The sequence below is a fragment of the Solanum verrucosum genome, unplaced genomic scaffold (genome assembly GCF_900185275.1).
Source record: "Solanum verrucosum unplaced genomic scaffold, falcon-dt-bn FXZP01000109.1, whole genome shotgun sequence".
Classification (NCBI taxonomy): Eukaryota; Viridiplantae; Streptophyta; class Magnoliopsida; order Solanales; family Solanaceae; genus Solanum; species Solanum verrucosum.
Genome location: NW_026020594.1, coordinates 1,021,381 through 1,036,102, shown reverse-complemented (window position 1 = coordinate 1,036,102; position 14,722 = coordinate 1,021,381). Strand labels below are relative to the sequence as shown.

General features: G+C 33.8%; 2 protein-coding genes across 2 annotated transcripts; both read left to right on the top strand.

Moving 5' to 3' along the window:
* Nucleotides 1–4,735: 4,735 nt before the first annotated feature.
* LOC125811324 (uncharacterized) lies at nt 4,736–5,478 on the top strand. The gene is made up of 2 exons (XM_049490831.1): nt 4,736–4,933; nt 4,990–5,478. The coding sequence occupies exons 1-2, from the start codon at nt 4,736–4,738 to the stop codon at nt 5,476–5,478; spliced, it is 687 nt and encodes a 228-aa protein (XP_049346788.1).
* A 4,082-nt stretch (nt 5,479–9,560) lies between these two features.
* LOC125811323 (homeobox-leucine zipper protein MERISTEM L1-like) lies at nt 9,561–14,008 on the top strand. The gene is made up of 10 exons (XM_049490829.1): nt 9,561–9,644; nt 10,149–10,369; nt 10,451–10,568; nt 11,152–11,395; nt 11,566–11,792; nt 12,301–12,492; nt 12,683–12,866; nt 12,975–13,243; nt 13,403–13,498; nt 13,649–14,008. Exons 1-10 carry the CDS (start codon nt 9,561–9,563, stop codon nt 14,006–14,008), a joined length of 1,995 nt encoding a protein of 664 aa, XP_049346786.1.
* The last annotated feature ends 714 nt before the right edge of the window (nt 14,009–14,722 follow it).

Here is a 14,722-nt window from a genome sequence, read left to right as displayed (position 1 = left end):
AAAGAGCCAAAGTTCATCGTTCTTGAGGTTTTGCTTGAGGATCCCGCCAACGGTTAATCCCTACAAGGTATGTGAGATCACATAGCATTGGGTTAGTTCACCCACGCGCCAACCATGATTTATTTCAGCGAATTTATAATCTTGAAGGTTTAGAAATTGAGTTCTTGATAGATTTGTTTAAAGTTTCTATTGGGTTCTTGATTGTTGGAGTTGTTGAGGAGTTCTTGATTTTAATTCATGAAATTAGGTGTCGTTTTGAGTAGATTCTTGCATATTTTGATTATGTACTCGAATCTAAGTGTTTGGGGAAAGACTTAATTGAATCTAGAGGGTTTAGAGTTGAAAAACAACCAAGGAAATTCGTCAAAAACTGGGGAAAAGAGGGTGGGGCGCTATGCCACTCAGAGCGCCCCACATAAGTTTAAGTATGAAGGGATCTGGGGCGCCGTGCCAACTAGTGCGCCCCAACCCCAGTTTTGTTGTTCAGCCTCTAGCACTCAGTGCCACTCAGAGCGCCAGGGACGCTAGGTCTTCTACCCTTTCCTACTTCTTTCCGTACTAGTTCCCCTGAAACATATCTATGTTTCCTTGTTGAATTCTACACTCTAAGGTACGTCTAAACAACATGAAATCATCAATAACATGAGATCATGCGCCTTGAATCCATAATTCAATTCAAGGAAAGTTAAGAGTCAAGTCAAGAGAAGTGAATAAAGTTTTCCAAATGTCTTTTACAAACGCTTTAACTTTGTTTTAAGACTTGAGTTTTGAGTTGAGTAAAGAGTGCAAGTGGAAGTTCATTTCTTCAAAAGAGTATATCCAGACTATGTATTCTCAAAGAGTAAAATGTTTTCACATTTAAACAAAAGAGGAAACTTTGATTTCCAAAAGAGCCTTTGAGCTAGTTTTTCAGTAAAGAGTAAAATGCTTTCACAATTAAGCAAGAGAGGAAACTTTGATTTCCAAGAAGAGCCTTTGAGCTAAGTTTTGAGCAATTATATCAAACCACAGAAAGAAGTTTTGTTTTTATAAAAAGAGCTAGTATTATATTTTGGGAGTAGTATTGAGCACCGATATGGGAGAGAGTTCAGAAAACTCCCAGTCACCATGGGTAGAAAAGGGTCATACTTTTTAGATGATTCCTTAGTGCTTTTTAGCATAGACTAGTGGATCCACTTAGTAGTCAGGTTCTATACTCTCGGCAAGGTATAGGACGGCCTGGCAGTATGAGGCAAAATGATCTATCATCATAATAGCTCTTAAGTGATGGTTGTCGGTTATAGAAACTCCCACAATAGTATTTTGTATTCTTATATACATAGAAGTAAATTGTATTTTTATATACATTTCAGAGTTCATATTGTATCTTTGCATACAAACAGAGTCACTATTGTATTTTTCAATACACAGAGTTGATATCCATGTTTTAGAAAGCTTTTCTTTATATTGCATTTACAATATTGCTTTATATTGAATTGAGTTGAGTTGAATCCATATATGTTCCTTCAGTTCCTTTCAAGCTTATGTCTTGTTTTAGTATTCCCCTCGTATGCTCGTACATTCAATGTACTGATGACATTTGGCCTGCATCATTGTTATGATGCAGATACAGGTAACCAGGATAGCATCTAGTGCATCGTTGACTCTAGTTGAGCTTCTGAGTTGTTGGTGAGCCTCCTTGCTTTTGAAGGATCCCTTTTATTGCTTTCAGTATGTTTAGTTTATTAGGATGTCGTGGGTCTTGCCGCGATATCCATCTCAGTTTTAGAGGTTTCATAGATAGATAGTCAAATGTTAGTTCTTTAGTCTTTTCATTCTATTATGTTGAGACTTGAGTTGCCACTTTGGCCAGTGAATGTTATTTTAATACATTCTCAGTTATCTTTGAGCTTTCAGATTACTTTTAAAGGTACAATTATGTTGAGTTAAATCTTCCGCTAAGTAAGTAAGCCAGGCCAAAGGTTCTCTTAAGACCAATAATGGTTCTCGAGTACCAGTCCCTCCCAGGGTGTAAGCTCGGGGCGTGACACAAACTGCAAATACGATTACAATGACAATCAACTAAATGAACAAGATGATAATAATAATGAGGACCTGAATAAGAAATATGCAAGTAAGAAATAGATGCGTAAAATATCTCATCATATCTAAATATTTTTATAGTGTTTATGGCATAACCTTTTGTTATTTTTGTGATCAAGTTATTTTAAGGAGTGTTCTCAGCCAAACGAGAACAAAAAAGGAAGAAGCTCACTGGTAAACTAGAGTTATAGAGCCATCGCATGTCAAATTTTCGTTCCAAAATAGGCGTACCTCAAATAATGGCATATAATACTTGTACTCCCTCTATTTAACAATATCTGATGTTTTTAGTTTGAGTAGACTCCTTAAGAACACTACTTACTCTAAGAAAGCAAAAAGTGTTCTTCATTACAAACTTTTAATCAAATGTCTTAAAAAAATATCTCTTTAATGGTTTGTTGTTTATGTAAAATTCATTATTTTAATAAAGATAAATTTGGAAGAAAATTTTCAATTTTTTATTAATGTGTGAAAAACTACATATCTTAAAAGAAAAAAAAAAGATAAAAATAACTTATTTTGAAATGGAGGTGATAATATTTCTTGTCTGCATTTATTAAAAATTTAATGTCGAACAATAATTTCTACGCTTGGTATAATTTCTTGTTGTCGTATGTCAAAATATTTGAGACAATTATAATTCTGTTGACTACAATAACTGCATACGCCAAAATATTTGAGACAGTTATAATTTTCTTGACTACAATAACTGCATTCACACTTGAGCGATCAGTTTTCTACGATTAATTAATATGTATTCACTTTTTTTTAAATCATTGTTTAGGGAAATTAATGTAGTTTGTTGTGAGTCAAGATTATTATTACTGTAATTAATTGACTAAATAATTTAATTTGGAACTAGCCTACGAGTCCTTTTACTATTTTGTGCATTCAAACTATTATTACCTTGGAGAACCAAAGTAAACGAGATGAGAAATCATCACTTATACTAACATGTTGCACTGTTTAAGGGTTTTGGATGATCAATGGACAGAATTATGAATTCGGCTAATAAGAATTCTTCAAATGATCGAAAATGATCCTTCCTCATTTAGATTCCCACTTGGCCAGGTCAAAATTCTAGATTTTTATTATCCTTTAATTTTTTTCAAGTTTTCTATGTTCCATTTATATGTTTGCAAATCTAATGAATGCTTGTTAGGAATTTGTGTGTTTTTTTTAGTTTCTAGTCTTCTAGAAAAGAAACAAGAAAGAGTTACACTTAATTTCTAATTAATCGATCAGTTAATCTTGCTAAAATCTCCTTGTCTTTAACAGATTTTATTTTTTGAATTCGCTAATAAGAATTCTTTGGTGACCTGAAATGATCCTGTGTTTGTTTCTTCTTCATCTAGACTCCAGCTCAGTTAGGTAATATTACAAATATTTTTAAAAAGATTTATTTAGAAGTTTTCTGTGTGTCAGGCGTCTATGGAAGTTTGAATCTGCTCCATTTTTCAGTTAATCTCGCTAATGTTATTATCAAGGGTTGTTGTAAGATGGTTAAGATTCTTCTACTCTTGATTAAAATGTCTATTCCGAGTCCTAAAAATTTAGAAATTCCATATAGGGAGGTCCTATTTTGATATGTTAATTATATCTTACAAACATTTTACCATTTGTATATATCAGTCAAGTAGCATATTGAAGATGTTGAAAGTTTAGTCGTAGTTTTCTGTTGGCAGTTGTCCTAGCCTTTAGGAGTTTTAATTCTTTTTAATTGCAGCAGTTTGCAGGTTGTTTTGATTTTTAGGAATTAGTGGAGTAAAGAGCTATGTTTGCTTTAGGAGTCATGTGCTCTATTTATTTTGGAGTAAGTTGATAATAGGACTGATATGTGTCCTGTTTAAATGGATTATCTGTTAAGTATTTGCCTATATATAGACTTGAAGTTATGAATAAAACGACTAAGTTCTCCAGCAAATTCTTTTCTCTTCTTACGTATTCTTTGTTTTTCTCCTTCTAAATTCTCTACCAGTGGTATCAGCGCCAGGTTATCCTGAGAGTGACAACAAGTGAGGCAGCCATATATTTCTTTTCAGATTATCTCATGGCTACTGGAAATAATTTTGTGCAAGCAGCAATTCCTCGCTTTGATGGTCACTATGACCATTGGAGCATGTTGATGGAAAACTTCTTACGGTCAAAAGAGTATTGGCCAATCATTCAGGACGGCATTGGCACTCCGATGGAAGGTGAAGTTTTGACAAATGCTCAAAAGGCAGAGTTGGAAGCGAAAAGGCTAAAAGATCTGAAAGCAAAGAATTATCTCTTTCAGGCAATTGATCGTCCCATCTTGGAAACTATTCTTTGCAAAGAAACTTCCAAGGATATTTGGGATTCCATGAAGAAGAAGTATCAAGGCTCAAGCAGGGTGAAGCGCGCACAGCTTCAAGCTTTGAGAAAGGATTTTGAAACACTGGAGATGAAGGAAGGAGAATTTGTCACAAACTATTGTGCTAGAACCATGGAAATAACCAATAAGATGTGACTCCACGGTGAGAAGATAAATGATGTAGCCATTGTGGAGAAAATTTTACGATCTCTTACATCAAAATACAATTATGTTGTCTGCTCAATCGAAGAATTAAAGGATATAGATGAACTATCTCTTGATGAACTACAAAGTTCTTTACTAGTTCATGAACAGAAGATGAACAGAAGTTCTAGAGCACAGGAGCATGCATTGAAGGCTTCTACTAATACTTATTCCAACAACTATAGAGGAAGAGGTAGAGGTAGAGGCCGAGGAAGAGGAAGAGGAGATCGTGGAGAAAGAGATTTCAGTAGAAATTTCAAAACCAACACTGATCAGTCTCAAGGCAGAGGTCGAAACCATGACAAATCCAAGGTAGAATGTTACAGATGTCACAAATTTGGTCACTATGCATCATATTGTTACACTAGACTACCAATTTTGTCGAAAATAAGGAAGTAGAAACATTGTTAATGGCTGTCCATGCTAGAACAGAACATGAATCTGATATTTGGTATGTAGATACTGGATGCAGTAATCAGATGTGCGGAAGCAAATTTTCTTTTTCATCTTTGGATGAAAAGTTTCGTTCTACTGTGGCTTTTGGTGATTGTTCAACTGTAGAAGTGATGGGGAAAGGTGACATCAAGATTAAAACCAAGAATGGTTTTGTGGAAACAATTTCTAATGTGTTGTATGTTCCTGACTTGAAAAGTAATTTACTTAGTGCTGATCAGTTGCAAGAAAAAGGTTATGTCATCACTATCAAGAAGGGAGAGTGTGAAATTTATGATCCTGAGAGAGGAGCTATTGCACTAGTTCAAATGAGCTCCAACAGATTGTTTCCACTGAGGATTGATAACATTCAATCTTGTTTGATGGCTGAAGTAAAGGATTCATCATGGCTGTGGCACTTCTGATATGGTCACTTGAGTTTTGGAGGCTTGAAGATACTCCAACAGAAAAACATGGTCAGTGGTCTTCCTCAAATTACAGCACCTTCCAAAATTTGTGAAGAATGTGTTGTTGGCAAACAATCTCGCTCTCAATTTCCCAAAGGAAAGTCATGGAGAGCAAAGGATGTTCTGGAGCTGGTACATTCAGATCTTTGTGGTCCGATAAACCCAACGTCTAATGGAGGTAAACGGTATTTAATCACTTTTACAGATGATTTTTCAAGAAAAACATGGGTTTATTTTATGGAAGAAAAATCTGAAGTTTTTTCAACATTTAAAAGCTTCAAAGTACGTGTGGAAAATGAAGCAGGAAAAACCATTAAGGCTCTCCGAACTGATCGTGGTGGTGAATATTGCTCAAAAGAATTTGAAGTATTATGTGCAGATCATGACATTCAGAGAGAGCTTACAGCTGCATATACACCACAACAAAATGATGTGTCAAAAAGGAAGAACAGAACCATCCTCAACATGGTGAGAAGTATGTTATTGAGAGGAAGCATTCAAAAAACTTTCTGGCCAGAGTCAGTGAATTGGAGTGTTCATATTTTAAACAGAAGCCCAACTTTTTCTGTTAAAAATATGACACCGGAGGAGGCATGGAATGGGAGAAAACCAACAGTAGATCATTTTAGAATTTTTGGATGCATTGCATATGCCCATGTGCCGGATGAAAGAAGGAAGAAACTTGACAATAAAGCTGAAAAATGTGTCTTTCTTGGTGTAAGTGAGTCTTCCAAAGAATATAAGTTGTTTAATCCGTTGACTAAGAAGATTGTTATTAGCAGGGATGTTACTTTTGATGAGGAAAACACTTGGGAATGGAATAGGCAGCAACCTGCTTCCCAAATCCTCTGTGACAGTGACGCAGAACAAGAGCAATTTTCAACACCTTGTATGTTTGAAAATTTATCAGATTCAGCCCCTATAACTCCACCACCAGATGCTGTAGCAAATGAAGAAACAACTCAAACTCTTGGGCATGTTAGAAGAAGGCTTGTTTGGATGAAGGATTACAAGGTAACTGGAATTGAAGATCCAATTACTCACTTTGCTTTGTTTTCAGATTGCGATCCTACATGTTTTAAGAGTGCTGTAAAGGAAGAAAATTGGAGAAAAGTAATGGATGATGAAATTGATGCCATCAAACGAAATGATACTTGGGAGTTGTCTGATCTTCCAAAGGGACAGAAAACCATTGGACTGAAGTGGGTGTTCAAAACAAAGTTGAAGGAAAATGGCGAAGTTGATAGGTACAAGGAACGTTTAGTGGCAAAGGGGTATAAGCAACAATATGAGATCGACTATACAGAAGTATTTTCTCCTGTTGCTAGGCATGATACAATCAGATTGGTTATCGCATTGGCAGCTCAGAATTCTTGGCCTATTTTCCAGCTAGATGTCAAGTCGGCATTCTTACATGGACACTTGGAGGAACAGGTATTTGTTGAACAACCCCCTGGTTATGTTGAAATTGGCAATGAGCATAAGGTTTATAGATTAAAAAAGACCCTCTATGGTCTAAAACAAGCTCCTCGAGCTTGGTATAGTCGCATTGAGGGCTATTTTCTAAAAGTTGGTTTTTCGAAATGTCCTTATGAGCATACACTTTTTGTTAAGATTGGGGATGAAGGAAAAATGCTCATTATCTGCTTGTATGTTGATGATCTCATTTTTACTGGAAATTGTGGTGCCATGTTTGAGGAATTCAAGAAGTCAATGATGGATGAGTTTGAAATGTCCGACCTCGGATTGATGCATTACTTTCTTGGTATAGAGGTAGTGCAATCTGGGAAAGGAATCTTCATTCCTCAGAAGAAGTATATAAAGGAAATTCTAGAAAGATTTCAGATGATGGATTGCAATCCAGTTAACACTCATGTTGAACTTGGTTTGAAGCTACACAAAGATCCTACTGGAAAGAAAGTTGACAACACACTTTACAAACAAATCGTAGGCAGTTTGATGTATCTCACTGCTACAAGGCCTGACATAATGTACTCTGTGAGTTTAATCAGAAGGTACATGGAGAATCCCACAGAAATGCACTTGCTGGCAGGCAAGAGAATTCTCCGTTACTTGCAAGGAACGAGAGACTTTGGACTAGTTTATAAGAAGAGTGAAAAGTCCAATCTTCTTAGGTATACGGACAGTGATTATGCTAGTGATCGCGATGACAGGAAAAGCACTTCAGGCTATGCTTTTATGTTCGGGTCTGGTGCTATTTCATGGTCGGCTAAGAAGCAACCAATTGTCACTTTGTCTACTACAGAAGCAGAGTTTGTTGCTGCGACTGCTTGTGCTTGTCAAGCTATTTGGTTGAGGAGACTTTTGGAGGAGTTAAAATTCAAGCAAGCAGAAGCCACTAAGATTTTTTGTGACAATGATTCAGCAATTCAGCTATCCAAGAATCCGGTGCTACATGGAAGAAGCAAGCACATTGATGTGAAGTTTTATTTCTTAAGAGATCTTAGCAATAATGGAACAATTGATCTGATTTACTGCAGGAGCGAAGATCAAGTTGCCGATATTTTCACCAAGGCTTTGAAGACAGAGTCATTCATGAAACTTAGAAGGCTGCTAGGTGTATGTACAATCAAAGACGTAAACTGACTGTTAGCAAACATCAGTTTAAGGGGGGACTGTTGAAAGTTTAGTCGTAGTTTTCTGTTGGCAATTGACCTAGTCTTTAGGAGTTTTAATTCTTTTTAATTGCAGCAGTTTGCAGGTTGTTTTGATTTTTAGGAATTAGTGGAGTAAAGAGTATGCTTGCTTTAGGAGTCATGTGCTCTATTTATTTTGGAGTAAGTTGATAATAGGACTGATATGTGTCCTGTTTAAATGGATTATTGTTAAGTATTTGCCTATATATAGGCTTGAAGTTTTGAATAAAATGACTAAGTTCTCCAGCAAATTCTTTTCTCTTCTTACGTATTCTTTGTTTTTCTCCTTCTAAATTCTCTATCAGAAGAGTCAGTTTAATCCACCAAGAGTCAGTTTAATCCACCAACTATATATAGATTTAAAGACAAAACGTAAAATGAAACAATTCATCTTCTTATGGATGATGAATCAAACTGCAAATACGATTACAATGACAATCAACTGGATGAACAAGATGATAATCATCATATCTAAATATTTTTATAGTGTTTATGGCATTAACCTTTTGTTATTTCTGTGATCAAGTTATTTTAAGGAGTGTTCTCAGCCAAATGAGAAAAAAAGGAAGAAGCTCACTGGTAAACTAGAGTTATAGAGCCATCACATGTCAAATTTGCGTTCCAAAATAGGCGTACCTCAAATAATGGCATATAATACTTGTACTCCCTCTATTTGACAAGATTTGATGTTTTTAGTTTGAGTAGACTCCTTAAGAAAATTACTTACTCTAAGAAAGCAAAAAGTGTTCTTCATTACAAACATTTAATCAAATGTCTTAAAAAAAGTATCTCTTTAATGGTTTGTTGTTTATTTAAAATTCATTATTTTAATAAGGATAAATTTGGAAGAAAATTTTTGATTTGTTATTGATGGGTGAATAACTACATATCTTAAAAGAAACAAAAAAGATAAAAATAACTTATTTTGAAATGGAGGTGATAATTTTTCTTGTCTGCATTTATTAAAAATTTAATGTCGAACAATAATTTCAATGCTTGGTATAATTTCTTTTTGTCGTATGTCAAAGTATTTGAGACAATTATAATTTTGTTGACTACAATAACTGCATACGACAAAATATTTGAGACAGTTATAATTTTCTTGACTACAATAATTGCATTCACACTTGAGGGATCAGTTTTCTATGATTAATTAATATGTATTCACTTTTTTTTAATAATGTTGTTTGTTGTGAGTCAAGATTATTATTACTGTAATTAATTGGCTAAATCATTTAATTTGGAACTAGCTTACGAGTCCTTCTCTATCTTTTACTATTTTGTGCATTCAAACTATTATTCCCTTGGAGAACCAAAGTAAACGAGATGAGAAATCATCACTTATACTAACATGTTGCACTGTTTAAGGGTTTTGGATGATCAATGGACAGAATTATGAATTCGGCTAATAAGAATTCTTCAATGATCGAAAATGTTCCTTCCTCATCTGGACTCCCGTTTGGTCAGGTCAAAATTCTAGATTTTTTCTTATCTTTTTTTATAAAGTTTTCTATGTTCCATTTATATGTCCGTGAATCTGATGTATAATTTTTAGATATTTGTGTTGTTTCTAGTTTCTAGTCTAGAAAGAAACAACAAAGAGTTTCGCTTGATTTCTAGTTGATTAATCAGATTATCTTTGCTAAAATATCCTTGCTTTTAACCAAAAGTTTTTTTTTTGAATTCGCTAATCAGAATTCTTTGGTAACCGGAAATGATCTTGGGTTTGTTCCTTCTTCATCTAGACTCCAGCTTGGCTAGGTCATATTAAAAATATTTTTTTGGCATTTAAGGAGGTCTGATATCTAGCCCATGTTATTATCAAGGTTTGTTGTTAGATGGCTAAGATTCCTATGCTCTTGATTAAAATTTTGGTTTCGAGTCTTGAAAATTTTAAAATTTCTTATAGGAATTTTCTTTCTTGATATTTTAATTATATGTTACAAAGTTTTTACCATTTGTATATGTCAGTCAAGTAGCATGTTGGAAAGCCAGCTTAATCCACTTGCTATAGAGTCCGAGACAATATCGGAAAATGAGATAATGAAGCTGCTTACAGATGACGAAGCAAACAGCAAATCCGACTACAATGACAATAAATTTGATGAACAAGATGGTAACGATGATGATCATCCAAATAAGAAAATGCGCAATCATCGTCACACCAAGCAACATATCGAGGAAATGGAAGCGTAAAATATCTTATCCTATCTAAATACCATTTTTTTCTAAAGTGTTTATGTTATTAATCTTTTGTTATTTTTGTGATTAAGTTTGTTTAAGGAGTGTCCGAAGCCAAATAAGAAGAAAATGAAGGAGCTCAGTAATAAGCTAGAGTTAGAACCTTTGCAGATCAAATTTTGGTTCCAAAATAGGCGTACCCAAATAAAGGTATATGATACTAATACTCCCTCTGTTTAGTAATACATGGTGTTTTTAGTTTCAGCAGGCCCCTTAAAATTACTCACTTCTAAAAAGTAAAAAATGTGTTCTTAGTTACAAAGTTTTAATCATCTGTCTTAAAAAGATATAGCTCTTTAATTGTTCTTTGATTATGTAAAACTTCATTCATTTTAATTATGACAAAACTGGAAGAAATTTTTTAGTGGCTTCTTGATTATTTAAAAAAAGCTACTTATTCAAAAACACAACTTATTTTGAAAGGGAGATAGTAATTTTTATTGTCTACATTAATTGAAGATATATAATTGGACAATAATCTGTATACTTGATATAACTTCTTGTTCTTGTATGTCAAAATATTTGACGCAATTAGGAATTACATAAATGCATTCAGACTGGTATATATTTCATTTTTTTAATCATTATTCATGGTAATTAATGTAGTTTGTTGAAAGTTAATATTATTACAAATGCAATTAATTAGCTAAATTATTATTAATTTAACACTAGCTAGCAAGTCCTTATGCTAACTTTTATTATTTTGTGGATTCGAAATATTATTTCCTTACAGAACCAAGATCAACACAGTGAGAATTTATCACTTCGAGCTGAAAATGACAAGCTTAGGGCTGAATGTGTGTGGTTAAGTGAAGCTATCAACAATGGTTGCCCTAATTGTGGCGACCATGGTTTCCGTTTAGGTGAAACGCCAAATAATGAACAATATGTAAGGCTCGAAAATGCTCGCCTACAAGAAGAGGTAATCAAAATTTCAAAAAATTATTTGACTCGTTGGATTGATATATTTCGTCACAGTTTAAATTTTTAAGTTAAGTGCGTTGATGCTAAATTATTTTATATTTAATTGATCTAACTGTGTAAAATATTTTCTTGGACTGTTATTAATATATCAAACTCAAGCTCAATTAATTATTTTTTGTTTACTACTAGGTTGTTCACATTTCAAGACAATATATTGCTAAAGTAACTAGGGCAGCTATGTACGAGCTTCTTCAAATGGCTCGAATGGACGAGCCACTTTGGCTTCCAAACATTGACGGTGTAAATAATGACTTAAATGAAGAAGAATACAAGAGGAAATTCCCTAGGGGAAATGAGCCTAAGCCTAATGGAATTAAGACTACTGCTTCACGAGAAAGTGTTCTTGTAACCATGAATCACATCAACTTGGTGGAGATTTTCATGGACACGGTATAGTCACTTTACTTCTAAATATATTTTTGAAATTAATCATTTACTATTCGATATTTACTGACTGACTAATTTAAATTTGCAGTTATTACATCGGGTTTTATATTTCTATACCTTAAATTTGAAACTTCTGATTAAGAATGAAGAGATCCAATTTAAACTCATCTCACTACACTACTCTATAGAAACTAGTTATAGAATTGAAATTGGATATAAAGAATTGTCTAGACAAATTTGGAATTATAATGAGGATAATGATGATAACATATCTTTTGTGATCACCAGAATCATTGGGCAAGGTTTTTTTCAAGTATTGTGTTGACGGCACGTACGATGGATGTGTTGGATGGATCAACGAAAATGGTAATTGTTCATGATGTACTTTGTCATTAAATGTTTCTCTTTCTTACTCTATATAGGTTGCACTTGGATGCCTATAATTTTATAAATAATTTACACTATCCTTTTGTGTCATTTTATTCTTTATTTTTATTTATTCGTTGGGCAGATATATGCAGAGTTTCAAGTTCCCTCTCCACAAATTCCAAATCGAGATTGCTACTTTGTAAGGTCTTGCAATAAAATTGTTGATGGACTATGGGTAATTGTTGATGTTTCCCTGGACCATACCCCGATTACTAGGTGTTGGAAAAGGCCCTCAGGATGTGTGATTCAACAAATCTCAAATGATATCTCAAAGGTAAAAGATTTCAATAAACATATACTATGTCTAATAATGACTAAGGGGCAAGCTGATTACTCATGGAGTCTCGATCCTTGTATCAACATTTTTCAAAAGAAATCATGCACCTAAGTTAATTATTTGTACATTTATTATCCTGAAATTATAAATTTGAATTATCATAAGTCAACCTTTTACAATGTTGTAGGTCACATGGGTTGAGCATATCGAGGCCGATGACACATTAGTTCACACCTTTTACAAGACCTTTGTGAATTCCAGCCTTGCATTTGGGGCAAAGCGTTGGATTTCTATCTTGGATAGACAATGTGAACGATTAGCAAGTGCAGAAGCCACAAATTTACCCCAAAGTAGTAATATTACTCATACGCGTAAGTACATGACAATTCTTTTTCATACTCCATTTTCAATTAATAATTGAATTCAAATGCTCAAACTCACATTATAATATATAATCATTGCCTTTACAGTATCAAGAGATAAAGAGCAAAGAAAAAGCGCGTTGAAGCTTGGGGAAAGAATGATAATAGATTATATTTCAGGAGTGAGTGGAACAACAACACACCAATGGACAACTTTCACAAGAAGTGGCTATAATACTAACGATGTTCAAGTCATGACTAGGCAGAGCATAAACGATCCAGGGAGACCACGGGGCCTTGTGTTGTGCGCTTCAACTTCCATCTGGCTGCCCGTTCTTCCAAAACTTGTCTTTGATTTCCTTCGGAATGAAAACACAAGGGGCAAGGTACCACTCAGTATATATTTATAGGAAGTAGTTTATATTATCTTTGACACAATTTTCTCAAATTTTATGATTTTTTTATTCATTAAGATCAGCCAATTATTTTTGAATATTTAGAAGTAATTATTTTAAATAGTAATATATATCATTGAATTATTACAGTGGGACATTCTATCGAATGGGGGTACTATTCAACAAGTTACTCATATTGCAAATGGAACGGAAATAGGCAATTCTATCTCCATATTGAGAGTCAAGGTAAGGAAATTTATAGTATGTTTGGTCAAGCTATTAAAATCCATTTTTAATTAACTATATATATGGATTCATATTCATATGATATTTAGTTAGTGTGATTGAAGAAAAGAATTAACGCGTGAATTTCAATCATTGGCTCATGAATTGCAGAGTCCAAATCCAGCTCAAAACGATATGTTGATATTTCAAGAGAACATCACTGATCCAACAGGGTCATTTATTGTTTATGCACCTATTGATATTCGTGCAATAGACATGGTATTATGTGGTGGGAATCCTGATGGTGTTCCGCTATTACCTTCTGGATTTGCTATATTCCCTGATGGGCCATCAAGCAGTACAAACTACGAAATTTCTGATTATAGTGGATCATTCCTCACTATCGCATTCCAGATTTTGGTACATAATGTACCCACTGCAAATATTTCTCCTCAATCTATTGCTTCCGTCAATAAACTCATGTTTTGCACCATCGATAAGATCAAGAATGCTCTCTTTCTCAATTTTTAATTCTTGTCAGATGGTAAGTATATACTTCATTTAAAATTATAAAAACAGTTTATGGTTTATTTTACTCTGAATAAAATTAATTAGGATTTTTTAATTAATATTTTTCTGTTTGCTGTTTTTTCTTTATTGGTTGCAGTTTAGGGGAGGGAGCAGTAGAGAATTACAAGTTGGCAAAGGGAGGACAAAATATTCGTAGTGAATATAACTTTATTTTAGTTACCATGCAGCATTAAATTTGTAGTTATATACTTTTAGTGACTCATGCTTTGGGGATTACTGATTGACGAATTTATTTTCATCCCAAAATATCTTTTATGATAAATTTGGTTTATAAGCAACAAATTGATTCGGCATTGTTGATAATCAAATTTGTTGTGAACTCGTGGGGCTCAAGGGTTTTGTCAAAAATCTACGAGGATATTTGCTGGAAAAACGATTCTCATCTGGGTGACACGAGCATCAATGAGGTGAGAAGTTATAATGAGATTATATATAACTAAAAGGTCAAATTATATGTTAAGATAAGTGCTTAGTACTGAACTTTAAGTTTATTTTACGAAGAATATTAAGAATTTGTTGTAACTTTGTGTCATTGTCTTAATGGTTATATGCTACGTCTTCAATTTGAATATCACTACTATTCTAAGCATATATCTCGAGTATAACCATACGAGATAAGGACATAAAGTTTCTGCAAAATTTGATAACTTTTGA

Coding starts and splice junctions, on each gene's coding strand:
- LOC125811324 (XM_049490831.1), top strand. CDS start 4,736: ATGAACAGAAGTTCTAGAGCACAGGAGCATGCATTGAAGGCTTCTACT. Junction 4,934..4,989: donor GAAACCATGACAAATCCAAG/GTAGAATGTTAC, acceptor TTGTTACACTAG/ACTACCAATTTTGTCGAAAA.
- LOC125811323 (XM_049490829.1), top strand. CDS start 9,561: ATGGACAGAATTATGAATTCGGCTAATAAGAATTCTTCAATGATCGAA. Junction 11,396..11,565: donor GATTGATATATTTCGTCACA/GTTTAAATTTTT, acceptor ATATTGCTAAAG/TAACTAGGGCAGCTATGTAC. Junction 13,499..13,648: donor TCTCCATATTGAGAGTCAAG/GTAAGGAAATTT, acceptor CATGAATTGCAG/AGTCCAAATCCAGCTCAAAA.